The 24,227-nt window shown below is 47.6% G+C and overlaps 12 protein-coding genes across 14 annotated transcripts; 5 read left to right on the top strand and 7 right to left on the bottom strand.

Annotated features, from left to right (window-relative positions):
• Nucleotides 1-65: 65 nt before the first annotated feature.
• NUO24 (NADH:ubiquinone oxidoreductase 24) lies at nucleotides 66-988 on the bottom strand (the record flags this gene model as incomplete). The annotated part of the gene is made up of 5 exons (XM_043153446.1): nucleotides 66-107; nucleotides 161-292; nucleotides 347-557; nucleotides 612-835; nucleotides 890-988. The coding sequence occupies 5 exons, from the start codon at nucleotides 986-988 to the stop codon at nucleotides 66-68; spliced, it is 708 nt and encodes a 235-aa protein (XP_043008730.1).
• Nucleotides 989-1,501: 513 nt separating this feature from the next.
• E1B28_008623 (uncharacterized protein) lies at nucleotides 1,502-1,977 on the bottom strand (the record flags this gene model as incomplete). Its single annotated transcript, XM_043153445.1, has 4 exons — nucleotides 1,502-1,534; nucleotides 1,592-1,711; nucleotides 1,765-1,879; nucleotides 1,928-1,977. The coding sequence occupies 4 exons, from the start codon at nucleotides 1,975-1,977 to the stop codon at nucleotides 1,502-1,504; spliced, it is 318 nt and encodes a 105-aa protein (XP_043008729.1).
• Nucleotides 1,978-2,013: 36 nt separating this feature from the next.
• Nucleotides 2,014-4,743, top strand: E1B28_008622 (uncharacterized protein). Its single transcript, XM_043153444.1, has 7 exons — nucleotides 2,014-2,149; nucleotides 2,200-2,512; nucleotides 2,560-2,879; nucleotides 2,929-3,348; nucleotides 3,403-3,817; nucleotides 3,880-4,315; nucleotides 4,370-4,743. The coding sequence occupies exons 1-7, from the start codon at nucleotides 2,044-2,046 to the stop codon at nucleotides 4,649-4,651; spliced, it is 2,292 nt and encodes a 763-aa protein (XP_043008728.1). The 5' UTR covers nucleotides 2,014-2,043; the 3' UTR covers nucleotides 4,652-4,743.
• Nucleotides 4,706-5,235, bottom strand: E1B28_008621 (uncharacterized protein; the record flags this gene model as incomplete). Its single annotated transcript, XM_043153443.1, has 2 exons — nucleotides 4,706-4,791; nucleotides 4,848-5,235. 2 exons carry the CDS (start codon nucleotides 5,233-5,235, stop codon nucleotides 4,706-4,708), a joined length of 474 nt encoding a protein of 157 aa, XP_043008727.1.
• Nucleotides 5,236-5,336: 101 nt separating this feature from the next.
• E1B28_008620 (uncharacterized protein) lies at nucleotides 5,337-6,645 on the bottom strand (the record flags this gene model as incomplete). Its single annotated transcript, XM_043153442.1, has 6 exons — nucleotides 6,546-6,645; nucleotides 6,144-6,487; nucleotides 6,065-6,086; nucleotides 5,969-6,010; nucleotides 5,805-5,907; nucleotides 5,337-5,754 (listed from the first exon to the last, which is right to left on the bottom strand). Exons 1-6 carry the CDS (start codon nucleotides 6,580-6,582, stop codon nucleotides 5,337-5,339), a joined length of 966 nt encoding a protein of 321 aa, XP_043008726.1. The 5' UTR covers nucleotides 6,583-6,645.
• Nucleotides 6,646-7,770: 1,125 nt separating this feature from the next.
• Nucleotides 7,771-8,259, top strand: E1B28_008619 (uncharacterized protein). The gene is made up of 3 exons (XM_043153441.1): nucleotides 7,771-7,870; nucleotides 7,925-8,055; nucleotides 8,112-8,259. The coding sequence occupies exons 1-3, from the start codon at nucleotides 7,828-7,830 to the stop codon at nucleotides 8,181-8,183; spliced, it is 246 nt and encodes an 81-aa protein (XP_043008725.1). The 5' UTR covers nucleotides 7,771-7,827; the 3' UTR covers nucleotides 8,184-8,259.
• A 1,222-nt stretch (nucleotides 8,260-9,481) lies between these two features.
• On the top strand, nucleotides 9,482-11,493 carry E1B28_008618 (uncharacterized protein). Of its 2 annotated transcripts, XM_043153439.1 has the most exons (4): nucleotides 9,482-9,557; nucleotides 9,685-9,793; nucleotides 9,848-11,070; nucleotides 11,138-11,493. In XM_043153439.1, exon 3 carries the CDS (start codon nucleotides 10,131-10,133, stop codon nucleotides 11,052-11,054), a length of 924 nt encoding a protein of 307 aa, XP_043008723.1. In that variant the 5' UTR covers nucleotides 9,482-9,557; nucleotides 9,685-9,793; nucleotides 9,848-10,130; the 3' UTR covers nucleotides 11,055-11,070; nucleotides 11,138-11,493. The 2 variants fall into 2 exon arrangements, with proteins under 2 accessions (XP_043008723.1, XP_043008724.1); XM_043153440.1 differs by having other exon boundaries at nucleotides 9,482-9,793; nucleotides 9,848-10,075; nucleotides 10,138-11,493.
• Nucleotides 11,494-11,577: 84 nt separating this feature from the next.
• Nucleotides 11,578-13,290, top strand: E1B28_008617 (uncharacterized protein; the record flags this gene model as incomplete). Its single annotated transcript, XM_043153438.1, has 7 exons — nucleotides 11,578-11,725; nucleotides 11,782-11,824; nucleotides 11,887-12,049; nucleotides 12,114-12,638; nucleotides 12,696-12,854; nucleotides 12,912-13,001; nucleotides 13,051-13,290. 7 exons carry the CDS (start codon nucleotides 11,578-11,580, stop codon nucleotides 13,288-13,290), a joined length of 1,368 nt encoding a protein of 455 aa, XP_043008722.1.
• E1B28_008616 (uncharacterized protein) lies at nucleotides 13,185-17,486 on the bottom strand. Its single transcript, XM_043153437.1, has 6 exons — nucleotides 17,323-17,486; nucleotides 16,469-17,263; nucleotides 15,740-16,411; nucleotides 14,429-15,680; nucleotides 13,810-14,374; nucleotides 13,185-13,752 (listed from the first exon to the last, which is right to left on the bottom strand). The coding sequence occupies exons 1-6, from the start codon at nucleotides 17,391-17,393 to the stop codon at nucleotides 13,673-13,675; spliced, it is 3,435 nt and encodes a 1,144-aa protein (XP_043008721.1). The 5' UTR covers nucleotides 17,394-17,486; the 3' UTR covers nucleotides 13,185-13,672.
• A 90-nt stretch (nucleotides 17,487-17,576) lies between these two features.
• E1B28_008615 (uncharacterized protein) lies at nucleotides 17,577-18,776 on the bottom strand. The gene is made up of 5 exons (XM_043153436.1): nucleotides 18,408-18,776; nucleotides 18,297-18,341; nucleotides 18,227-18,238; nucleotides 18,049-18,171; nucleotides 17,577-17,992 (listed from the first exon to the last, which is right to left on the bottom strand). Exons 1-5 carry the CDS (start codon nucleotides 18,747-18,749, stop codon nucleotides 17,828-17,830), a joined length of 687 nt encoding a protein of 228 aa, XP_043008720.1. The 5' UTR covers nucleotides 18,750-18,776; the 3' UTR covers nucleotides 17,577-17,827.
• A 92-nt stretch (nucleotides 18,777-18,868) lies between these two features.
• Nucleotides 18,869-20,291, bottom strand: E1B28_008614 (uncharacterized protein). Its single transcript, XM_043153435.1, has 5 exons — nucleotides 19,932-20,291; nucleotides 19,609-19,875; nucleotides 19,192-19,556; nucleotides 19,121-19,126; nucleotides 18,869-19,062 (listed from the first exon to the last, which is right to left on the bottom strand). The coding sequence occupies exons 1-5, from the start codon at nucleotides 20,183-20,185 to the stop codon at nucleotides 18,989-18,991; spliced, it is 966 nt and encodes a 321-aa protein (XP_043008719.1). The 5' UTR covers nucleotides 20,186-20,291; the 3' UTR covers nucleotides 18,869-18,988.
• A 627-nt stretch (nucleotides 20,292-20,918) lies between these two features.
• E1B28_008613 (uncharacterized protein) lies at nucleotides 20,919-24,093 on the top strand. 2 transcript variants are annotated; one of them, XM_043153433.1, is made up of 10 exons: nucleotides 20,919-21,294; nucleotides 21,351-21,405; nucleotides 21,460-21,542; nucleotides 21,605-21,667; nucleotides 21,728-22,020; nucleotides 22,089-22,240; nucleotides 22,294-22,548; nucleotides 22,603-23,416; nucleotides 23,474-23,555; nucleotides 23,605-24,093. In XM_043153433.1, exons 1-10 carry the CDS (start codon nucleotides 21,178-21,180, stop codon nucleotides 23,959-23,961), a joined length of 2,271 nt encoding a protein of 756 aa, XP_043008717.1. In that variant the 5' UTR covers nucleotides 20,919-21,177; the 3' UTR covers nucleotides 23,962-24,093. The 2 variants fall into 2 exon arrangements, with proteins under 2 accessions (XP_043008717.1, XP_043008718.1); XM_043153434.1 differs by having other exon boundaries at nucleotides 21,053-21,315; nucleotides 21,371-21,405.
• The last annotated feature ends 134 nt before the right edge of the window (nucleotides 24,094-24,227 follow it).

Genomic DNA, 24,227 nt, shown 5'->3' with positions numbered 1-24,227 from the left:
TCGATGGTCTCGGTCTAACATTCGCAGTGCTTACATAAATACATCGCAGGAAAGAAGGCCAAGAATCATCGGAATTCCGGTGAGCAGAAGTCTCCGGGACCATAAGGCTGCACAATAGTTTATGGGTTTCAATTATATTCAAAAATGCCGAAGTACGCACAGGGGTTGTGAGAGCTGTGAGACCCGCAGAGTTTTCACTTGTATAACGCCCGCTCTGAGGACCGGCTTTGGGCTTGTTACCTGCTGCAAATGCTTCAACAATGGTTTTAGTTGTCTCCGGCGTAAGGTCCTCCTGAAGGTTGAAATAAGTGAATACTCTTCGAGGCTAGGCGGTCCTGGAACTGACATAGAAATCGTCCCCAACAACCAGCATCGGAGCATTGCTACAAGCACCCTGACATTCTACCTCGATGACTGTAAATTTCCCATCCTTTGTCGTCTCTCCCGGCTTGATACCCCCCAACTGGTTGCAAATCGTGTCCAAAATCTCTTGAGAACCGCGTAACATACACGGTGTTGTTGTACAGACTTGCACGAGATTCTCGCCAATAGCCTCTCTATAGCAGTTTTAAGTGATGCACGGAGTAATGTAAGAGACGTAGAGACAGCACCTGTTAAACATTGTATAGAAAGTCGCAACCTCGTACACCCGCATAGGAGGCATCTCGAGCATTTTTGCCACATAATTCATAACACTTATACTGGTCCAACCTTTGTTCTGGCGTTGACCTAAGTCTAGAAGCGGAATGACAGCAGCTTTCTTGTATTGCGGGGGATACCGAGAGATGATTTCTTGCGCGCGCTTCATGTTGTCGGGTGTGAATGCGAAGGGTATCTTTAAAGTAATCTTGTTAGCTTTGAAATAGCTTGAACAAATTTCATCACTGACGTTGGGGTTGTTATGAGGCGTGTCTCGGTGCTGAATCGGGTAGAGATTGAGAAGTGCGAGTGGACCTGCTGAGCGATAGACTGACCATAAAGAGCGCATCAGAGCGTCGAGAGCACGAAGATGTTATCCATCTTTTCGTGATATGTTGTCTGGTGAAATGACGAGGAAGTCTTGCCAACATTGGTCCTTGAGTGAGTGTCGACAAGGACGAGTTCGGAGAAGAGAATGACCACGTGATGGACTCTTCAATCGTTGACTGGTTAAGCGTTAATCCGTAAATACTAAACATTAGACGGTGGCGCGTCTAGAATCTTAGTGTCAGTACCGCTTGAGTACTGTGTATATCTTTGTAATGAACTGAAGGCGTATATGATACCAAAGTTAAAGGTACGAAAAAACCTGCAGCTTTTTTTTACTGAACAGGGCCTAAACGAACATTTCTGATAGAAAATTATTCGTGTAGTTTATCATAGGTGCCAGAGACAATTGTCTATGGTAGCGATGCAAACCAGTCGCCTTCCGTTGGAGACTAGAGCTTTGGGGATGATCTAGCTCAGCAGGCAGAAGAGGGATAGTCGGAGGAACTATCAACTGTAATAAAGGCAGGATTTTTTAGAAACCCCGTGGGTTCGTTCTGTGTGTTATCTAGAAATGAAAAGATCAACAACAAGCCATATAACGCAAGATTTACTTGCTACTCGCTCTTGTCCATTTAGGTACTTTGTGTATACCTTTACGGTAGCCTCGTTCATGAGGTGAAAAGACGGTATATTTGTCGCGTGCAGGCATTTCGTGCTCCTTGGGAAGCTCCAGTGCTCTGTCCTAAGGTGCTAGTTATAAGATAATCGACGTATGAAAGGTCGGAAACGACGAACTAGAGCTGCACATTCGACCCCACTCGCTCGAACCGCTTCAATCACGGCATCCACTTTCTTTAGTCTTGTTCGAGCGTTCGCCTTTCTAGTGGCAGATAATTTCCAAGGTATCTTCCTATTCGAGGTTGAACATAAACTGCAAATTCGTTCTGATTTAACATACCAGAGAAGGCCACCTGAACTTATGTGTGAGGCTCGAAATGGGCCAAACATCATGGAGGCGGAAGAAGTGTTGTCCTCGTGGGAATATCCATATCCACTCTTTTCACCTTGAACACCATGGCTGCAGTCACTGCCCATGGACACATTAATGGAACCAGTACCCCAGAATTGGCTCCTTCGAGGTTCTCTACTGGCCTTATATTACCTCCTCCAGAAATAAAATGTACGTTACTCTTAATTTGACGGAACAACTACTTCTAATTCTGGTTACAGCGGTTATTGACAAAACTGCCACTTTCATCGCTCGTTCTGCAAACCCACCTCAGTTCGAAGATAAAATACGGGAGGGTCAGCGATCTGACCCAAAGTTCTCTTTTTTGAATCCGGCCGACCCTTACCATGCCTATTATCGACACAAACTTGACAAGATTTTTCAAGGAGGGGGAGAAGAGGAGACTCCGCAGGGCAAAGAAGTTCCTACGGAAGGTCCAGACACGCCCAGTAAAACCAGTATCGTTGACGTTGCATTAGAACCACCAACGCCTGAGTTCATATTGGATATGCCGAATATCAGCGCAATTGACCTGTACGTCTCGAGCTGTTGGTTATTCCATTGCTGACACATGCATCTAGTGATATTATGAAGCTCACTGCGCTATTCACGGCTCAACGAGGGCGCAATTTTCTTACTCCTCTTTCGGCAAAGGAAGGACGGAACTACCAGTTTGATTTCCTTTGGCCGACTCATTCATTATTTGGGTATTTCAACCGACTCGTAGATCAGTACACCAAAGTCTTACATCCAAACAAGGATACCATAGAAGACTTGAAAAATCGTGCTGACGATGGTTCACGTTGGAGGACGTTAGAAATTTCGCGCAAATACGCGAAATGGGAGAGAAATAAACGAGAAAAGGAGAAGAAACGATTGGATGACCAAGAGGCGGAGAGAAGTGAGTGCCTATATCTGGCCTCCAGTCCATGCTAATGTTTCAATAACAGTTGCTTTCGCCGAGATTGATTGGCATGACTATGCAATTGTGCAGACTATTGAATTCACGGTGGCTGATGCGACCTCAGAATTACCCCCACCGATGAGTGTGCAAGAAGTCGAAAATATGACGTTGGCACAGAAACGAATGGCAGCTATGATCATGGAAAATACGGCGGAGGACGTGGAGGCGCACCGTGCCAAGCAAGCTGCTGCTGAAGCTGAAGCCGCCGCTGCCGTCGGTAATGCAGGAATGGCGATTGACGATGTAGCGATGGAGGAGAGCGATGACGAAGGGGAAGAAATGGAAGAACGGGCCAGAAAGAACGAAGAAGAGCGTCAAAGGGAAATTGAAAGAGCAAAGGCGTTACAAGCGAGCTCGACCAATGCGGGTGGACCGATGAAAATCAGGACGGATTACGTTCCAAAACGTGAGTATTTCTGCTTGCCTACCTTTATTCGACGTTTTGATCTGCTGTATACAGTGGGTGCAAAGAACGCAAAGACTGCTATGACAAAATGTACTATATGTGGTCAACAAATTCCGGTGGACGAACTGCAAGAACACATGCGCATCGAACTCCTGGATCCAAGGTGGAAAGAACAACGCGATGATCTCGAGCGTCGCAAGGCACAGGCGTCCGAATTACAGCGTGGTGCAAATGTCGTGTCCTCTTTGAAAAATCTTGCACGAACTCGTGTGGATATTTTCGGTGCGGAGGCGGATGAAGAGAGGCGGAAAAAGGAGGAAGAGGAAGAGCGGGAACGCAGGAAAGAGAGGGAGAAGGTTGTTTGGGATGGTCACACGGCATCGAAAGCAAATACCTTGGACAAGTTCTCGACAAATGTCAATTTCGACGAACAAATCGCGGCCATTCACCGCGCCAAAGGACTTGGACCGTAAGTTTCATGTTCGACTTCACCGATATCCATTCCTCATGGCCGTTCTATTTCTATTACAGCCAAGAGGCAAACGCGATGGGACCTGGCATCGGTCCTGCTGCTGCACCGCCCCCTTTGACCAGTCTCCCTCCACCGCACGCATCGTTGCCTCCTGTTCCTCAAGCTTCAAGTAACCCGGCGTACTCCACTGCGACCGTCTCCTCGGGCCCTCAACCAGCATCTGCTTACCAACCTGCTCCGGTTATGCTTCCGCCCTTACATTTCCAAGGAATTGAAGCGCCCCAGCCGTTCGGCTATCAACCTCCTGGTGTGCATCCATCTCGTGCTGCGGCGCTAGCTGCTGCCAACGGCGCACTCCAAACCGGAGTTACCCGAACTGCTGATCAAATGGAAGGCGGGGGAGAAGATGAGATACCTCCTGCCAAACGACAGAGGGTCAATAAGATGCCTGGAAGTACCATGTTTTCGGAAGAAGACTGGATCGCTATGCATCCTGTAAGTTTCCTATACGTTTTGAGTATCCGGATTTCAACACTGACCGCGTTTCAGCACCCTATATCGCTGCAAGTACAATTGCCAAATGACCCATCCAAACCGGAATGGAAGTTGGATGGCAAAGTGGTTACTATCCCTGATCTCCCTTTGAATCTCCTGGTGTCAACGCTGCGTGACCGTATCCTACAACATGCTGGAAGCAGTGTTCCTGCGTCCCGAATTCGGTTGTCGTACGCCGGCAAGATGCTCACAAACAAGAATACCATCGCCAGTTATAATCTAGAGGACGAAGAGACGTTGATATTCAGTGTCAGCGCGGGAAGAACAAATAGATAGGAGGGACACCGTGTCTATTGTTCAGGTTGCATGGTTAAATCAATCTCCAGTACTTCATTGATACTTAGTATATAAGTATATGACCTTGTTGATACAATTCGTTGTGTTCAAACATTTTGGGTACGCTTTCGGACTTCTCCCTACGAAAACAGCCTTGAAAACCGAGGCAGGTGACGTATCGACAAACTAAAAATACCAAGGATATCCCACCAAATGAATGGTTTCGTGCCTCTGGAGATCTCTTGCGTGCCCTTACGAGAGGTGGGGAGGAAGGCGGTGCGATTCTGAAAGGCTGCTAAGGCTGCCACGCCCAGATCGTTGCGTAGTGCCCCGCACTGAGGGCTTCTCAACAACATCCGCCTACAGTGAGTCTGAACCGCACCGGCTTTGCGTTCAATCGGAATTAGGACGGTGTCGCGTAGCCATGTTTCTCGGCAGATGGTGTTGGTGGCAGGTATGGGGGTCTTTGGAATATACTTTTGGGCGAAGTGAAGTAAGCCGAATGAAGTTGGAGTCCCCGGGAAGAAAAGCTTGTCAAGTAGTTTGGGTCGCATGCTGGTAGTAATTGAAATGTTTCGCGACATGTCTGGCTGCAAGTACGGTTCGTCAGTATGCTATTTTGTCAAATCGTGGCTATGGTCCTTAGATCATAAATACATTCATCTCCACTCTGCAAATTACAAAATCACAACATCCGTCGGCAAATCAGCGCAAACACCAACACCAGAAGAACACAGATAGCGGTGTCGAGCAAGAAAGGCGGTCTATTTGAGCTAGAGTAAACTTGAGTTGGGGGTGGGGGATACGGAATAGGGTCCACCGAAGGAGTACCGCTCTCAAGGCCATCTTGGGCATGTGAGGGGGTAGTGATATCTGCAAAAGCGGAGGTGGGTTGAGAAGGGAAAGAATGATCGACTGGCTGTTCCAGAGTGCGGACAGGCTGCGAGGGCAAGGGATTGGCAGATTCTTCCGTTGATTCAGCCTCAACACTGCGAGTCATTTCTCGTGTTTCGGTTGAGGGAGGCGAGGTTGATACTGAGACTGGATCTGGTAAAATCTCCAGGTTGGTTTGTTGGCAGTGAGGGCATGTCCAGCTTCTAGAGCTATACCAACGGTAAATTGCGAAGTCTGTGTAAAGCGGATGAAAGCTTACAGTTCAGCTAGCCGTTTACGTTCAGGCGCAGGAAACTCAACCGAGCCTACCCCTACTGCAGCTTGCCCCTTTAAGGGAAAAAATCCTTGTAAGCCAACGATAGCTGTGGAGAGATTCACTTAGTAGTGGAATGTCGGAAGAGTACGCAGAATATCAAGACCCACCGGTACGTACTCCCCAGGCTGGTTGCCACAACTCCTCGTGGTCTAGAATCGCATCAAAAGTGAGGCGATGACAGTGGAAAACGAAAAGTCGCTCACAGTTCGTAAAGCTGATGCAAATCTGAGTTTCGAAATGATTGAGCAAATGCATGTCCAGGATTGTAAGGGAATCAGTTACCTTTGTGTTTAATTCAAACCGTCCATTTGGTGTCAGGACCATGAGCGATGGTGGTCGAAACGGGTATTCCGCAGGCAATAAAATGCGAACATGATATAAGCCACCTTCAAATTCGGTGCCTTGGGGACCGCGTATAGTGCAATGCCATTCCTGGGGTGTAAACGATAAGTACGACCGAGAGATGGTTTGGATTGCGACTAACAAATATATCTTCCTGGGTACAATGTCAGCTGCTTCGAAAGATTCAGAAATAACTTGTGAACACACTTCTAGTGGTGCAGCTCTATAGTCTGTCGAGGGATCGTCGGCAAGTTCTCGAGCCTCCTGCATGATTCGTTTCACAGCTATATGAGATGCGGATGTATCAGAAGAACGAACTTTTTCCTTGAACTGTTCACAAACCAGAGTTATTTCTATTCATCGAAGAAGTGGAAGCCATCTTTCAAAGAAATGCAGAACCGGATGAGTACGTGGAGCTGTTTGAGACGCGCGAATCGAAAATGACATGTACACATGTACACATATATGTAATATAGAATTAATTTTTTTGCCTTACTCCGTCATAATGAGCAACGAACGCTGGAACCACTCAGAGGACTAGCGGTCAAGCTTCTATGATCTATCCATGGGAATGCAACTACAACACTCACGGCCATGTTTAACCTTGCAACGTCGCTAGCACTGACCTTATCAAGACCCTTCGCTGGATAGAAAAGTGCTAATTATAATAAAGATGGCAGCAGAATGGTGGCTTGAAAAGTGGATTAACGGATCTTGTCCTGCAGAATATTTTCTCGAACAGATATGGGCGAATCATTCCAACATGTGGCGAAAATCTGGTCGAGTTAGAGAGCCACGAAGTTCAGCGTTATGACAGAGGCTAGCAGCTACCGGTACAGTATTCTATCTGCGTCTGTCGCAGACTTAGAGGATGGGAAGGAGTTTTTTGAGTTCATTGTCGTTGAAGTCTATGTACGCGGTCCTTCTGTTTTCTACATTGCTCTGGCGATCTGCAAGACTGCACCCATAGACACTCTATGCAGGTCCCTGCAAGGTTATTTTCTTGACAACTAGCATTCGGAAGGGCCAGAGGCTGTTGAACTCGTCTCAGCGATTCGATTGCATACTTACGACCAATGTTATGCTCCTCTCTTGTATTTTCCATCTAGCTCTTATGTCGGTGAGCCTCTTGCATCAGGGCTGTAATCAACGTCATCTTTCCCGTTTTACCTCCCGCCATTGCTGTCCGAACCACCCCTCCGTCGAGTATGCTTTGCTGCAGCTTGAATTCTCCAGTCGTGTGGGTTGAAGGGAAGATATCTTTTGGCGGGATTGAACTGAAAAGAAAGTTGAGAGGAGGAGGTCCTGTTGTATGGGGGGTCCTAGACTATTGGATTGCCAGTACTTTAAAGTAGTACTTAACACTCTGGGACTTTGTGCCGCCGTCTCGTTTTCGTCCAGCTTTCCTTTTCTCTGTGAACGCATACGGGCATCTTCAGTTGGCCAGCTACTTGTGGTGGCATTGGAGGTTATCTTCATCGGAACAGCGTATAGAGACCGTGGAGACTTGGTGGAGAGTCGAGACTGGCAACGGAAGAAACGCGCAAGCGCGTGACGTGGTGACAGCAAAACGCGTGTTCCTTTCAAGTTTTTCGAATCTTTCACCTTCAGTGGTGGGAACCCAATGGCTATCCACATAAAAAATCTCAAAGTTCGCCCGAAGAAAAGTATGTTGCGGTTCTCCCCAGCCTCTTCCAATTCACCGAATACTTTTTCGTTAGCTCCTGTGAACACCATGTGTGGTGCACAGCTCAGCGCTATGTTGGGTTGTTGGGCAGCTACTGGAGATACACACTCAGTCAGTACATGTCAGAATGCAGCACAGGCTTTGTTCCATTGCATGAGGACAACGGTGTGTCTCAACTATAAGATCTTCGCTTGAACGGGCATTGAACAGTTCTTGCATAGCCAATGCCGAAGAAAACTCATAGACCAACCATTAATTACCATTTAGCTCGTCTTGGAAAGAGAATACAGTAAATTCATTTTCAACATGCAGCTACTCTCAAAGTGCAGTTTGTCTTGTGATTGACCCCTCCCCCCTCTATAATGGCCAATGCAGGAATATCAAGTTCTGGCAGTGAATTTTCGTTTTTCTCATCCACCGACTTCGCGGCAGTCCCATGTTTTTACTGGTGCCAGTTGAGAAGACACCACCAATGTTGTCGATCACAAGCTCGTAGGTGCGCTATTGCTTCGTTTACTTTTTTTTCTATCCGAGGAGGTTCTAAATGTCCCAGTCGACATTATGGCGTTCCGCCACCCACTACCATCTTCTTTCGGGTGACAGAGATTACGCGCATGCAATCTCAGCTCTTCGCTTACCGGTTCAGCCCACACCAATCTAAGTGCTTGTGCTCTGACATAGAAGAATTGGAACATGGAAGTCGTCAACAACCTAAAAGGGACCACGAAACAGAAACGATTGGTTCACTTGCTTCTGACTGATCATGAGATGAAGGCCATATCGGGCGGAACGCATCAAATTGTTTGGACGTTCCGTTCACAAACTGTTCGCAGATTCTTCTTCAACTTCAATCGTCACGCCGACCACGTCCCAACTGACAGCACCCTTCCGGATCTCCATCACCTGGTCTGCCAACCTCTGTGACGGACTCCGAGAGAAAGAGACGTAAAAACATTCTTGTAATTGACTCATTTGTCCTCCTTTGGACCTCTCCACGTTTCTTGATTCTCCGCGACGCTCTTAACTTGACCAAGTCTTCCTGTACGCCGTAACGCTCTCCACCGGCTGGGTATCGATACATCCGCGCCTAACTCATACCACACCTTGTGTAGGTGGTTTCACAATCGTTAGCTTCTACAGATACTGCATATCTGTCACTGAATTTGAAGTATGTGCACGTACTGAGGGCCATTTTTGGAAGGACAGTCGGTTTTCCCATCAGCTATTTTTTGGAAAATGGCGACTTTGTAAAGGAATACTCTTTCCTCGCTATGAGTGACTTTGGTTCAACGGCACGCCTTTCGATTCCCCGATATCATCTCTGTATTTCTCCATCGGATCCCAGAATCTTCCTTCCCTCCAGCGTCGTCCAACAAAACGAGGATGATGACTGAGTCGGCTTGTGACACGCCGTGTACTGAGGACTGGACAAGGGTTTGAAGAGCTCGATGATGTGTGGAATTCATTGATGTACAGTAGCCAAAGATGGTTTTTGCCCCGTCTTTTAGAGTTCTACTAGGAGGACCAATTTCAGGGCTATCCACTTACCATAAAATATAAATCCCGAAAGTGGGCCGATTTTGAAATCCACCTTGCTCCCACCTATTTCCATGGGTCCTCCTCTGCCCCAAGCTTTACATTCGACTTTCGGAGAAAGTCTGGAATGTGTAAGTGGCTGCGGCTTTCCTCTATTATGTCAACGCCGGTTTCAGCTTTAGTTGTTGGCAACAAGTGCCGCTGGAGCTCTTGTCAAGTGAATACAATTGTACTTAAATACTGATACAGCCCCTTCAGATTCGGGGGTGCTAGCGCTAACAGTCATTCTTTATTGACACTCTCACCCACCACCTTTCTATCACAATGTCTGGCAGGGCAGGCCAGGTTGCCGTTTTCTGGGATTACGGTGCGCTGTTTCTCAAAGCATATGAGACCGAAACTAAACACTTGCAATGTCCAGAGAATTGCCGCCCACCGTCCAACGTCTCTGGTTACAGCATCGTGAACCGAATTCGGGAGGTGGCACAACAGTTTGGACCTATAAAGCTGTTTAGAGGTTACTCAAACCTCTCCGAACTGTCCTCACCCCGTACCATTATGTTGCGGTCGGAATTGCAGTCTTCTGGAGTCAGCCTTGTCGACTGCCCACATAATGGTCGCAAAAATGTCGCTGACCAGATGATGATTGGTGCGCCATTGTTTCTAAATGCTTTAGGCCAAGTCGAACCGCTCTTACAGTGGACATGTTAGCATTTGCCATCGACAATGAGTATGCTGACTCAACCATACTTCTCATCTCTGGAGATCGAGATTTCGCGTATCCCATTTCTATCCTTCGTTTCCGTATGTATCACGTCGTTGTCATATCCCCCTCTGCCCCCGGAGCACATCTCAGCTTGCGAGCTCAAGCTTCTACGTTCTTGGACTGGAACGTTGAAATCCTGAACAATCTAAGGGATGACCGCGTTCCAATGATGGATCCTGAATTGCCCATCAATGATGTTCCCCTTCCGCCTCAGCCAACATCTGCATCTCTTTGCAACACTTCAAGATTCACTTTCACAATGCCACCTTCGAACTTTACCCCTCGTACAAAGCAGCGCGGAGAGGTATCCGTGTCCGCTCCAATCAATGAGGGGGTTACTGAGAATGTCCCTCCCATGTATACACCTAACATCAAAACAAAGACAGACTCTGTCCCCTCCCGTACCCCGTCCGCGCCACCCATAACTCCCCCGACCACTACTCCTGTTCTTGACCCCATAGCTCAGCATGTCTTTACCGGACTGCAACAACAGTTAATCTCACCTGGCGTTGGCTCAACATCCACGCCTGCATTGGGGGCTCCTTCGTTATTCAATCTTCAATCAGAAAAACAGTCAGGCGATATGGTTGAGCTTGACATCCCCCCACACATTCAAAGCTTGGTTCGAACTCTACAGAAATTTCACGAAAACGGAGCTGCCAGACCCTTACGGTCCGTGATCGCTCTTGAATTGGTTCAGAAGGACGGCATGGTCTACAGAAAAGCCGGAGTAACAAAGTTCCGTGAATTTTGCGCTCTTGCAATCAATGCAGGGTTCGTGGTAGTCGGGGGAACTGGGGGAAATGCATGGATATCGCTGAGTCCTGACGTGCTGGCCAGACTGCAATCTAAACCACTGTAACGGTCATCCCGATTTTGTATGCTGCATCTGTGTACTATCTTTTTTGTGTTCCCATCTCATTTGTTAATTTATGCTCTTGATAGGCCAGTAGAAATTCGTGGGTATCCGACACTCAGCGTGAGTATGTGAATCCTAGTTCCTTGTTAAGGTTCCCTTGAAACTCTGGATTACATGACGGTTTCTGGATACTGGTGTGCGTTACGATGGCCATCTTCATCCTTTGATTCTACTTGGGGAGGCCGCATATCCGGAATTTGAAGATGGGCCTCCCCTGTGTTATTGCCACATAGACTTCTCACCCGTGCCCCGTAACGTGGAAGTGTTTGGATGATTCTACGCCCCTCGTTGGGTGCTGGAGATGGTTTTCTCACGCTTCTTTTTCCCAACTAGTTCACTGTGAACTTCAAGGTCGGAATGTGGGTACATCGTCCATTTGTACTTATTTTTTCTTTAGGAGCACACCCAGCCCTAGAGGAAGTTTATAACCGTGCATGAGTATGATTTCTACGCCTCGGTTCCCATCATGTCGCGCCATCTCCACCATATTGCAGTTCTACTATCATTATGGCTCGTTTTGATAAATTCAGCCCTCGGCGCCAAGTTGAAGGGAGATGGCGGGTGCAACCGATTTCTGTGTGTCAATGCGACCGTCCATGATAATTCAATAACATGTGCGTTTCTGTTATACTCTTGCCCATCGTGACTAATTATGGTCCTCTGCCCGCAGACCAAATGACACCTTTACGAGGCCCCGCTGGCTGGTTGTCTCTGTGAGGATCTCCTCTCGCGGATCAACAATCTCGTTTCTCGGATGTTCTGACATTTTTCACAGCGGTTTTGGACGTAGGATGGCCAACAGCCATGTGGTCATACTCTGGGAGAATGATGACGGAACGACGACCATATCTACGCGATTTGCAACGAATCACTCTGAGCCCGTGTATGAACCAAACCCCGCACGCACAGTTTGGCAACCCGAACTTAAACCGGCTAATGTGAGTTTTTGTTTTCGACGCGTTTTCAGTGCATTCATCCACTCCCTTGCCACTCCCCGCGCAGTGGCATCCACACGCCAACACCTCTATGAGTTTCGAGATACAGCGCTATCATGGACAGATACAAGGCATGGGATCTGACCCATTATTGACGGACCACATATGGGCTTTCTCGTATTTCCGCCCAAACTCTTCGGCTCCTGACGTTCATATGCTGCAACACTATGTTGCAGGCCGTCTTGTTCTTGATTTAAACAAGGACCTGGTTCAGCATGTACACCATGAATCTGATATTGGATCGGATGAGCCTTCTAGACCCGTTGTCGAGTCGACGGAGCCAGCGATCCCATATACAACACACGAATTGCTCGTACTGGGACATGGAATTTTAGCCAGTATTGGTTTCCTTGTTCTCCTTCCTATCGGTTCGCTGGCGGCGAGATGGACCAGGACCATCACTCCAAAATGGTTCAAAGTCCATCACATCTCGAATTATTTGCTCGGTCTGCCCGTCATCTCTATTGGTTGGTTTCTCGGCCCTCTTGCAGTGTTCGATGCACAGGCCACGCATTTTCTCGATGCCCACCAGGTAATGTATTCGTTAGGGATTCATTCAGGCGAGAGCCCTTCTGACAGATCACAACAGATATGTGGACTCCTTCTTTTTGGTCTTTATCTCCTTCAGATATTACTTGGTCGCTATATCCACGCAAAGCGAAAGCTTCCAGGTCGATCTGCCCATCCACCGTCTAACATCTTACATGCTTGTTTTGGGCTGACTGTCATTGGGCTTGCCTTCTTCCAGGTGAGGGGCTCGCCATGATAGTTTTTGTCTTTGTCTAATGTATCCAAACTTGTGAAGGTCCGAAGCGGAATGGACGAATGGGAAAGAGTAACTGGACGTCCAAGTGTAGCACACTGGTGTCATATAGCCTTGAAAGCATGGGCAGTGGTAAGGCTTTCCCTTGTCAGCACCGTCGCCATATTAACAGATTTATCAGATCCTACCCATTACTTACTTCATTGGCCTTTGCCTCCTTCGACGCCAATTTCATCAAGAGCAACAAGGAATCGGTCCCGCAAGGGGCAGCAATTACATTTCTCTAGCCTCGCCATCATCGGATAGTCCCAATACCTCCAATACTGCATTTGAACTCGGAGACGACATCGAAGACGAATACGAGAATGCTTCCACCAAAGAAATAGAGACAAGAGTTCCTTTACTTCATGTTAAACAATAACTTGCTGCTTTTCACGACGAATATCAGTATGTTTTATAAACCAAGTTTGTATTCTCGTGTTACCATAAAATTACAACAGCGACCAGAAAAATATAAACACATGTCAGGTATATACTTGTCCGGGTATGAAGAAGTGAATGCAGGTGAGATATAAAGTAGATACATCGCCTACATCGGTGGCGTGCCATTTCAGAGTACCAGAGGGTAAGGAGAGGGTCAGCTTCCGACCCTCTTTGGATCCCAAATGCAGCGAGAAATAAGGGTCAAATGAGGGATATGCATCAAGACATGATACCCAAACCCCGGGACGTTCATAGTTGCTTGTGGGCGTGTGCTAAAGAGAGGGGAAGGATGGAAAGAGCAAGCCAGCCACTGGCGTAACTTACGTGCCATCGGAAAGAAGCATAGCAAGATCTGTCTCACCCGCAGCCGGTAACTGTCTCGAACGGGCTTTGAGGCGCACTATAAAGGCAAGTGCTTCAGTGAGCGGTAGAATGTGTATAGAAGTGTTGGACTCACAATTTCGATCGAGACTGAGCAAAACAACTTTGATTGGATTGGCCACGGTTTGAATACCATCTGACTTTAACATTGCAGATCGGTCGATCCAGTGTTTATCGTGCCAGATAGCTGTTTTGAGGATGAGATCATCCATACTTCTCTCAGATTTTCCACTCGCAAAATCAACCTCCTCTGTTCGGACGTTGAGAGATGTGAGATAGTTCCCTTTTGAAGTCTGAACCTTGAGCGAACTACTATAGGAGCGAATATGGGAAGTGATGTACTTGAGGGCATCATCAGCAGCTTGGCTCAACTGAGGTAATGCATTGGATTTCAGCCCGTCCAGCTCCATCACCACAGGCAGAGGAACGAGGACGGTCCAGCGGAGACTCTCCACCAAGGACACAAAAGTAGATAGAGAGGATAGAAGAATGTTGGTGTCCACAACGAGTACAGTGTATCCCGGTTGGATGGGCAATACCGGGTGACTCTTCCCTTCTTTCCTGGATGCACGCTTGACACGAGAGCGACTGGATTCCATTTGTGAAGACCGGAGCAACATCTGCAAGTGCCTTCGACGAGCCTAAAATTGGGGATGAGTAACATAATCGTAAACCGGATTATAAAAGAACTTTACCTTGAGCTCTCGGATTTCCGGAGTATCTAACTCGTCGTCGTCGTCACTACTGCTCTCCAAATATCCTTCAGAACTATCTTCATCGATATCCATAGAATCATCGACCCAACAGTTACCGACTTTTCTCCTTTCTTCCTCCTCCTTCTCTTGCTGTTCTTCTTCCTTCCACTGTTGAATTTTGTCAGAGAGCTCTCCTTCAACTCTCCATTCCCTAGAGCCTTCTACCCAAGTAAATCCTTTAACAACGTCAGCCAGAGTGACAGCGCATCGAGCAATCCGTATATAACGTTTCTTGGTGACCGAGTTATTCTCGTCCTCAGAACCATCCTCAATCCGCCCATCATCCGTCGGTTCCGCTTCTTCGTCATCAAGCACCTCAATTTCAACCTGTCTATCCTCGCCGCTCTTCCAATAGCCACGCTCGTATACCTTTCTTCCGACCCATTCCATACCTCTTAAACACCAATCTTCCGGCAGTGGAGGCGCACACGAGGAAGTCAGCATCATCCATCGATCACCTCCATCGGGACGAGAAACTACAGGGTCCATCAGACCTTGAGAGTGCATGGTAGATCTTGGAATGGTGGCGAAGAAACTTGTTAACTCTTCCCAGGGTATACTCTTCTCCATGACTTCGAGAGTTTTTTCGTGCTTAAGGACCGTCGCTAGAAATGTCAAGATAACAGTAAGATACGGGTTTAGCCGTTTCTTGGCGTAAAGGGAGGCCCTCCGATGCGGTCGTCGAAGAACGTGTGAAAGGACCGAGAAAGTTAGTTCCAATGCGAGCTTGTATGCCATCGATTGCTCCATGTTTTCTGTTTCAGCATCTGAAGGAGGAGGGGAGATATCGGATGGTTTGTCTTCGTCTACATCCATCTTATCATCATCTTTTCCGGCCTCCTTCTTCGTCATGACTCGCACGGGGACAGTAGCAGATTCCCTTGAAGTTATCCCACCACATCTCTTGAGAATGCCATTGGGCTTATTGTACTCTAGGATGGAACTGATGTTGATAACGGCCATCATGGTCCATACGCGTTCTTCGGCACCTTCAAGCTCAAGTCGCTCGACGAAACGGAAGAGAGTCGAACGAAAATCATCCAGCTGGATGTTGGTGAAAAGCATTCCATGTAGGAGCACAAAGAGATCTGGAAGACGGGCGTCGGATAACTGGCGCCTGGCCTGAGCTTCAGGGGACCATATCGAGAGGATTGATTCACGAGATAAAGGAAAAGGACGAAGTGTTGTCATACTGCAGTCAAATGGTTAGACCACTCGATAAGTGTGAACACAGACACAGACGGAGCGCACCTTTTCACAAAATGATAAATCGCTCTTATTTCTTCTCCAGGAAGCTCACGACTTAACATGCCCAAATGTTGGTGCAGTCTTCCGGCTCCAGGCTGCTCGGCCAATACTTTACCGTACCAATCTCGAGCAAGAGAGCGCCATCTTTCGACCTCTGGCTCAATTTCAAGTGCACGTGCTGCAGCAATTCCGACGCTCGGTGAAGGAGAGTCGTCGATGCGAGCTGCGGGTGCGTTGCTCACGGACTTTGCTCCAGTGTCAGTGGGGATTACGAGCTGGCCATCGGCTAGTTCTTTCTTTACTGCGTTAACTGCGGTTTCTGAAGTCTTCAAAGCTGCGGAACTTAGGTTTCCCGCAGTGATCATGCCCGCAACCATCATCCTGTATCGCGCGAGGTCACCTAATGCTTCCAGCCAGCCATGCCTGAACTGGGCTAACGGTGGTTCATCGAGTAGTCCAGTGTAAAATGTGTACGCGAAGTAGATGAAATCTTGTAAATGTTCCAAAGCGAGAGGTGATGTGAGGGATGCCCGCCGAAGGTTCTCGAGGAGCTTATGGAACCCAAACGTCCACAACCGAACTATGATGTTATACTTCTTGGGAATGATTCGAAGGGAAGCAGGAACAGAGGGTGCAAGAGATATTTCGAGCAGAGAGTGGATCGTTTCAATGAGTCTGACCCCGTGGTAGGTAAGTCAGTCACAAGTGGTGATGAAGATGAGCCTGGCTGACCGTTTATGATCTTCAATCTGCCGTGTCCACTTTTCCCTTTCCTTCTCTTCCTCATCTTCCTCAAGCTGTACATTCTTACCCTTGAGCAAGATCCGATTGTTGTCCCGGCTATCTTTCTCTACATCAACATCCTCTTTTTGAACTTTGGTTTCAAGGATTGTGATCGTGCGATACAATCTCTTGAGTTGCTGAGCGAAGGCATTAGTCCCCGAGCTTTCCTCATGGGGCTTGTCTTGCCGATCGAAGAGTGCGGAGGGGACAGAAGAGCCATCGGTCGTAGATGAGAGGGTGAAGGTGGAAGAAACTTGTGAGGCAGCGTACGATGAAGTCGAAGAGGCTGAAATATATTCGCCGGAGGATTTCGGTGTAGGCACAGGTCGCTGACCATGCTGTTGCGGTCGAGCAAGAACAGAAAATCGCACCGGATTGTCCTTCCTATGATCGAAAAGTTGCTTCATTGACCCTTCAGTATCCCTAGTTGGTCGGCCATTGCTGGCGGTCTGCGACATTGATTCAGGCTCTGCGGTACGGCGCATGGTAGGAATAGGATCACGATCTGGGTTATAGAGCTTTGAGTGTGGATTCGACTGGGTAGATGATTGCACGGGTCGTGAAGAAGAATGTGATGAAATATTGAGTCGAGAAAAATCCTCAGCATCTGCATCGGATGGCCGTTGTATGATTACTTGATGAGGTCTTTTCGGAGACAAACGTTGTTGCTGGGTCGGAACTGATGGAGGACGAGAAGGTTTTTCACCTGATGGCCTCTCTGATTTTTCCTTGGGCCTCGTTTGTCTGTAGGAACCGAACCAAGAGGTAAAGATTCAAATCTGCGGTTATAGTGAAGAACATACACTGCTGTTCGCCGCCGAAGAGCGATAAGTTTCTCGTCAATATCTGTGGGCTGGGGTGCGCCCTTGGGCATGATGGAAATAATGGGTCGAGAAATAGAAGGGAAGGAAAGGAACCGGATTCAAGTTGAGGCTTAGTTTACCATGTTTGTGAAGCTGCGCACTGGCAATCCGCAGTAGCCACGTGCCCCGTCGCAATATACCTCGGAGTCGGGTCGGTTATCATTTCCTGCCCGTGTTTGGTAACGCGTAACGTTGCCATTTCCGTGGCCTAAATTGAGCCTGTAACGCATAACGGACAGTTCTGATACAGGATAGAAGGTACAACATTAAAAAAGGCTACAACCTAGTCGATTTGACAGTCATCGACTCTGTTGGACGTAAAAAGATAGGTACAGTAGAGTCATAAAAATACAAAGTAGATAATATGTCGTTGACAGGTTGCATGTAATTTGACTCCCCACATAGGTAAGTTATCATTCGCTGGGAATAAACGCCAATTCATCGTTCAATTCTTGGGAATTCTCACTATCCACGGTGTTACTTTAGCGTTTGCTCTCCGTAAGAAACCGCTACCAAATCTAGTTGGAAGATCCTTCCCGTCCCATTGTTCGACCAGACGGATTATTCGGTTCGACTCGTCCAGATCTACGGTGATAATCGAGTTGACCACCTGTGAAGAAGGCGTATGTCAGAGATTTGATATTGAATGGCTAGAATCACACCGACCTTCTTGTTACCGAGATATCGGAATGTATATTCTTGCTTCTGAGAGTATATGAGTCGATTCGGAGAATTTGTGGAAGACATAATCCGGGTAGATAACGTTTCCGACTTGGAGAATAATTTGGGCTGAACAGGAGGAGTATGAGGCATGGTTGTGCATTCCGAAAGGAATGGAACGTACCAAGCCAAACCACTGTGTAGTGAGCGTCTTGAGTATCGAAGATTGACTAGCTTGAGGATGAAGCACAAACCTGAGCAGCGTACTCATCGTACCCTTTGCAACTCACCAGAGGGTCCTAGATAATACATACGTAGCCCGACTATCAGTAACTTGTAGAAGAGATATTTAGTTATTCGCACACCTCGAAAATAGCTTGCTCGTGCCAGGATGACTTTAGAAGCTCGACAGTTGTTCGACATTCGTACAATTCCTTCAAATCCTTCATTACTTTGCGGTGATCTTCTTGTACGTTGAGGTGACTGCTCGAACGCCTGTCACTATTGGACCGTCGATGATTAGTAGTGTCTGCGTCGACCCGTGCACCAGAATAGTGAGCTGCGCTGGCCACAGATTCCACAAGGCAAGGTGTAGGCACGGATCTCGGGAGAATTGAAGGATGAAAGGTTTGAGACGGCGGTGAAGTAGAGCGAGCGGTGTGAGAATGACCCGAAGATGAACGTCGGTGAGTGTGATTTTCTGTCATTTCAAAGCCGTAGATGTTAGGACCGGGGAAGAAAGTTAAGCGGAACAGTCATATCTTAGCAGAATATTTGAGAACTATGACGTAACGAGGATGTCAGCCTGTGGATGTCGTACACGTGACCAGTCGGCACTTTGCAGCCAAATGAATGCTCGTGGCGAAACAGTCGATATTATAAGTAGTCATGCAGGCATAGCAATAAGGAAGCACAATTGTACATATCCACTCGAACATTCCATTTTCTAGCCACCGTTCGTCTGCCCTTGCCATAAGCCGTAAGATTTGCCCGGCGTTGTCTGCCATAATCGAATAGTTCCTGTTATCGAGGAAAACATAAGGCCATTTAACGCTGTAGATACACAACGGCTGCTTACCATCCTCTGAAACGATTGACAACGGGTACAACAGATCAGCGGAGCCCCATACTATAGAAAAGAGCACACACCACTTCCGCTCGCAAACATTTCACCGTCTGGGCTGAATTCAACACAATGGACGGGTCCGTGATGCCCTTTGAGAACTTCACGCTCTTCTCCATCCAGCCCGTGGACTCGGACCCACTCATCCCCTTGATTTCCGGTCACAAAGCGATCTTGGAGGATAGGGTGGATCGACGCGGATGACGGAGAATAGGGGAGATTGAGAGTATGCGAGGGAACGCCGTTATTTGAAGGTATCGCATGAATGAATGCGACGGTGTTTCCAGACGTCACCACAAGTCGTCCCGTCTGAGGGGAATGCTCCATGGAGGTGATTGGATTTGGAAACGTGACGCTCGTTGCCAATGTCCGCGCTCGAAGATCCCACCACCTGATATACGACGTTTAATCCTGGCATCAAAATCAAGGCTGCCATTACTCACTTTATCATACCGTCTTCACCAGCAGTAACGCCAGTATGTTCACCAACCCAGACGACACTTTTTACGGTTTTTTCGTGTGCGAGGGCACCACCCTCCGTCAGAAAATCAGGTTCGGCATCAGGTCGATTGAGATCGAATATCCTGACTTTCTTCTCTTGACCTCCAGTTAACAGATGCGACGACGTTGGGGAGAGAGCGATACTTCGAACAATATGATTATGGGGAAAGGAATGTAAGCATTTTCCAGAGTATGTATCCCAAACCTTTCTGTGATAGTCGTTCAGCAATGGTATACCCGATTGAAAGGGAAATGCAAGACTCACGCCGTAAAATCAGCACTACCAGAAGCTGCTCTTGCTGCATCTGGGGAGATTTTGGTACTCCAGACAGCACCTTTATGTCCTAGGAAGGTTCCAATCCAATCGCCGGTCCACTCCCTCAACATCGGATTTCCATCTTTACAACTGGAGATGAGTAGATACGTGCCATCGTCATGGACTGGAGAAAAGGAGAGGTGCGTGACTGGACGTGTGTGTCCGGGAGCAACAAGAGGTGTTGATTTCGGAAGGGTGGACATTATTAATTATAAAGGAAAATAGAGTGGTCGTGATACAAGCGCACCGCGCTATGCGTTGACAGAATGGCTGACTTGACGTTGACTTTTTGGCAGACTGAGATTGAGGGCAGGTGAGTGAACTCACGTGGCGAATTCCGTCTACTTACGTAGAAAAGAACCACGTGTCTATAATATTCCTGCTATTTCGACCAAAGTAGCTGTTTATGGTCAAAAACACCTCAAATCCGGGGAAAGTTGGGTCTCGAGTGACTAGAACCATTTCATTTCAACTGAAGTCGAGGAAGCAGACTTTCTGCACCAAGCTCTTATCGGTAGTAGGCCGCTACCGTACACGACCAGGAACCAAGTGGTAGACATCCTTCAATTCCATCTGTATTGTATGAAAGTACTTCCAGGCTTAAAGGTCACCTTGTGGCGGGGTCTAAACAACAAATGAATCAATGTATCTGTCAATGGTTGAGTACGATCGCGATGCATGTTCAGACGTTCAGATCCTGTATTGACTTGGGATGCTTTCAGCCTCAATATTACTCATGACCCGACTCGGAACTCTTAGGAAATTCGACCTCAACCGAGCAGGACTTATGATACAAAAATCAGTGTGGAGCAAGCTATCATTGGCGCCAAATACGTTTCTCTCGACATTCTCGTCGACGAACTGGTCTTGGACCCAAGTGGAGTGGCCCATCAGAACCACTTTCTGGCTCGGAAAAAAACACTCAGGACGGTACCGGTCAAGGTGTGGCGCCCATCATGCATCATGGGTGGGAAATTAGTCCTATTGCGCAATCCGATACTCAAATCACCACAAAGTTGCTCATTTTAGCATGGCTTCATAGCAATATATTCTCCAAGGCAAATATATCTTCTTGGAGTTCGACATACGATCCTCTTTTCTCCCCCTGAAAAGCTACCTCCGAGTGTTTTCCCCTCGCAAGATCTTGATTAACCGGGGCTATAACAGGGCTGCTACTCTTCCTTCTTTCCTCAGCATGTCGAAGACTGTAAAGGACTTTGGTAAACGCACTATAGGCTATCCCGAGGAGATCGTTCCGGTTATTTCTACGAAAGACTGGGTCAAAGGATGCACTCGAGACCCCCGTAAGAGAGTATGCAATCTGTGGTTCCAGGTTTCTGTTTCGTTTACACGGATTTCGCGCTCTAGATCATTGATTATTTGACTAGCCTCTTCCCTATCTTGACTTGGATCACGCGCTATAGTGAGTTTTTGCTTTGTTCTTTCATCCTAGTGAGTGACGAAAAGGCTACCGTAGATGTTCAATGGCTTACCGGTGACGTTATCGCTGGATTGACTGTTGGTATCGTGGTTGTTCCCCAGGGCATGTCGTATGCACAGGTTGGTGCCCTTCTCTTTTATAGTCCTACGCAGTCTTAGACCTCTCTGACGCTGAACTGTAGATTGCAACCCTCCCAGTACAATATGGGTTGTATTCTTCATTTGTTGGGGTTTTTCTTTACTGCGTGAGGCATCTATGATCATCTATTCTCGTTGCCTCTGACTAAAGGCTCGATACAATACAGTTTTTCGCAACATCGAAAGATGTTTCTATTGGACCAGTGGCTGTTATGTCCCTCACCGTCTCCCAAATCATCAAGTATGTGCAAGAAAAACATCCAAACCAGTGGGATGGTCCTTCCATTGCCACAACCCTGTCTTTCATCTGTGGATTTATCGTTCTGGGGATGGGGTTGTTGAGAATCGGTTGGCTGGTGGAGTTTATCCCCGCTCCGGCCGTGAGCGGCTTCATGACAGGCTCAGCGATCAGCATTGTTGCTGGTCAGGTCCCTGGCCTTATGGGTATTACCGGGTTTGAGTAAGTAGTCAAGTGGCCTGTTACTGTGACTATCAGTTACTTATTCACTTTCTGTTTTTTTTCTGTAGCACACGCGCGGCCACCTACCTTGTTATTATAAACACTCTCAAACGCCTACCGAAAACGACTCTAGATGCGGCATGGGGTCTGCCTGCGTTGGTGGGTCTCTACGGGATACGGATGGTATGCGACTATCTTAGCAAAAGGTACCCACAGCGAGGTAAGGATTATCCGTCGCATCCAATACCGTAAACTAACCTTCGTTATTTACAGCCCGTGTCTTCTTCTTCATGTCTATTCTTCGCAATGCGCTTACTCTGGTCGTTTTCACGATTGCTTCCTGGCTCTATGTCAGGCATAGAGCCGATTCGAAAGGAAAATACCCGATTAAGATTTTAGGCAATGTTCCCAGAGGTTTACAGCATGTTAGGCCTCCTACCATCGATCCGGAGCTCGTTTCTGTACTGGGCTCTCAACTTCCGATTGCCACGATCATCCTGTTCTTGGAACACATCGCTATCTCCAAATGTAAGCCTCCTATCCTTTGCTAATCGATATAACTTAACACAATGAACCATACAGCATTTGGACGACTGAATGGCTACAAGATCAATCCCAACCAAGAACTGATTGCTATTGGCGTCACTAACACCATTGGATCGGTCTTTGGTGCTTATCCAGCCACCGGCTCGTTTTCACGGTCGGCTTTGAAATCGAAGAGTGGTGTACGAACACCTCTAGCTGGTATTGTCACCGCTATCGTCGTTATCGTGGCTTTATATGGCCTTACACCTGCGTTCTTCTGGATTCCTAACGCTTCCTTGAGCGCAGTGATCATACACGCCGTCGCCGACCTAGTTGCATCCCCGCAGCAGGTATATTCCTATTGGAGGGTGTCACCGTTGGAGTTCGTCATCTGGTTGGCAGCAGTTTTCGTCACCGTTTTCACCACTATAGAATATGGCATCTACGTCTCGGTGGTCGCTTCTCTTGTTCTACTCCTCATTCGCGTTGCACGGCCTCGGGGAAGTTTCCTTGGAAAAATTTCTCTGAAGAAAGACACACTAGGAAGTCAAGAAGAACGCGAAGTTTTCGTACCTATGAAAGACAACGGTATAATCAACTCAGAAGTGACTGTCGTCCCTCCTTCACCCGGCATAATCGTTTATCGTTTGGAGGAGAGTTATCTCTATCCCAATTGCTCCATTGTCAACGACGTTATTGTCGACTATGTCAAAAAGCACATGAGAAGAGGAATGGATCTCAGTACAATCAAAGTGGGCGATCGACCATGGAACGACCCAGGTCCGGGTCGCGGAAATTCTGACCTTTCGGAACAAGAAGCCAATGCTAGAAAGCCCATACTTCATGCCGTGGTTCTTGACTTCTCTGCAATGTAAGTTCTCTTGGTCACTTTCCCAGTCCACTGCATTGGTTGAACATCTTGGCTTAGTTCGCATGTAGATACCACCGCGATACAGAGCCTGATCGACACAAGAAACGGATTGGAACGGTGGGCTAACCATCCTGTCGATGTACGTCCCCCCCATGCTGCACTTTCTCACTCGTTTATTATCTCCTTAGTTCCATTTTGCTACGGTTCTTTCCCCTTGGATCCGAAGAGCTTTAATTGCTGGCGGATTTGGTCTCCCTGGATCGTCCCCTACAGTCCCTCAGGAAATCGCCGCTGTTGTTCCCTATCGTGATGGCCTACGAGACAGAATTTCAACTGACTTGCGGGAGCAAGATATTGAAGGCGGGAGGGTCGATTCCGAGTCGTTAAGCTCTAACGACAAAAAGACCCCCCGTTTCGAAGGACAATTCGGCACTGTCCTCCACTCCGAAACACCGTTCTTCCATCTCGACCTGACAAGTGCTGTGAGTGCCGCGGAGAGCGGGCTAGGACGCTGGGAATCTACACAGCCATTTGCAACCGCGTAGCGTTCAGCATTTTTCATCAGTTACAAGCTACGCTACGACTTGACACGGCTTCACGACTGAAAAATACAATTGTACAATAAATGGAATCTGGTTAAAAACTAAGCACTCGTAATCTAATCGTTTTTACTCAGAACTCGAGTTAGAAGTGCTAAACAGGCACTCCGATTCTTATAGTCATGATCCACTGGCACAAACCGGTTTGTTATGCTGCAGTCGGGCACAGATAAGTCACTATTATGAAGGCCTCAAATGCGTCCTAGATGGAC

Source organism: Marasmius oreades, chromosome 5 (genome assembly GCF_018924745.1).
Source record: "Marasmius oreades isolate 03SP1 chromosome 5, whole genome shotgun sequence".
Lineage (NCBI taxonomy): Eukaryota > Fungi > Basidiomycota > Agaricomycetes > Agaricales > Marasmiaceae > Marasmius > Marasmius oreades.
The sequence above is the reverse complement of the archived record's forward strand: the minus strand, read 5'-3'. Positions and strand labels throughout refer to the sequence as shown.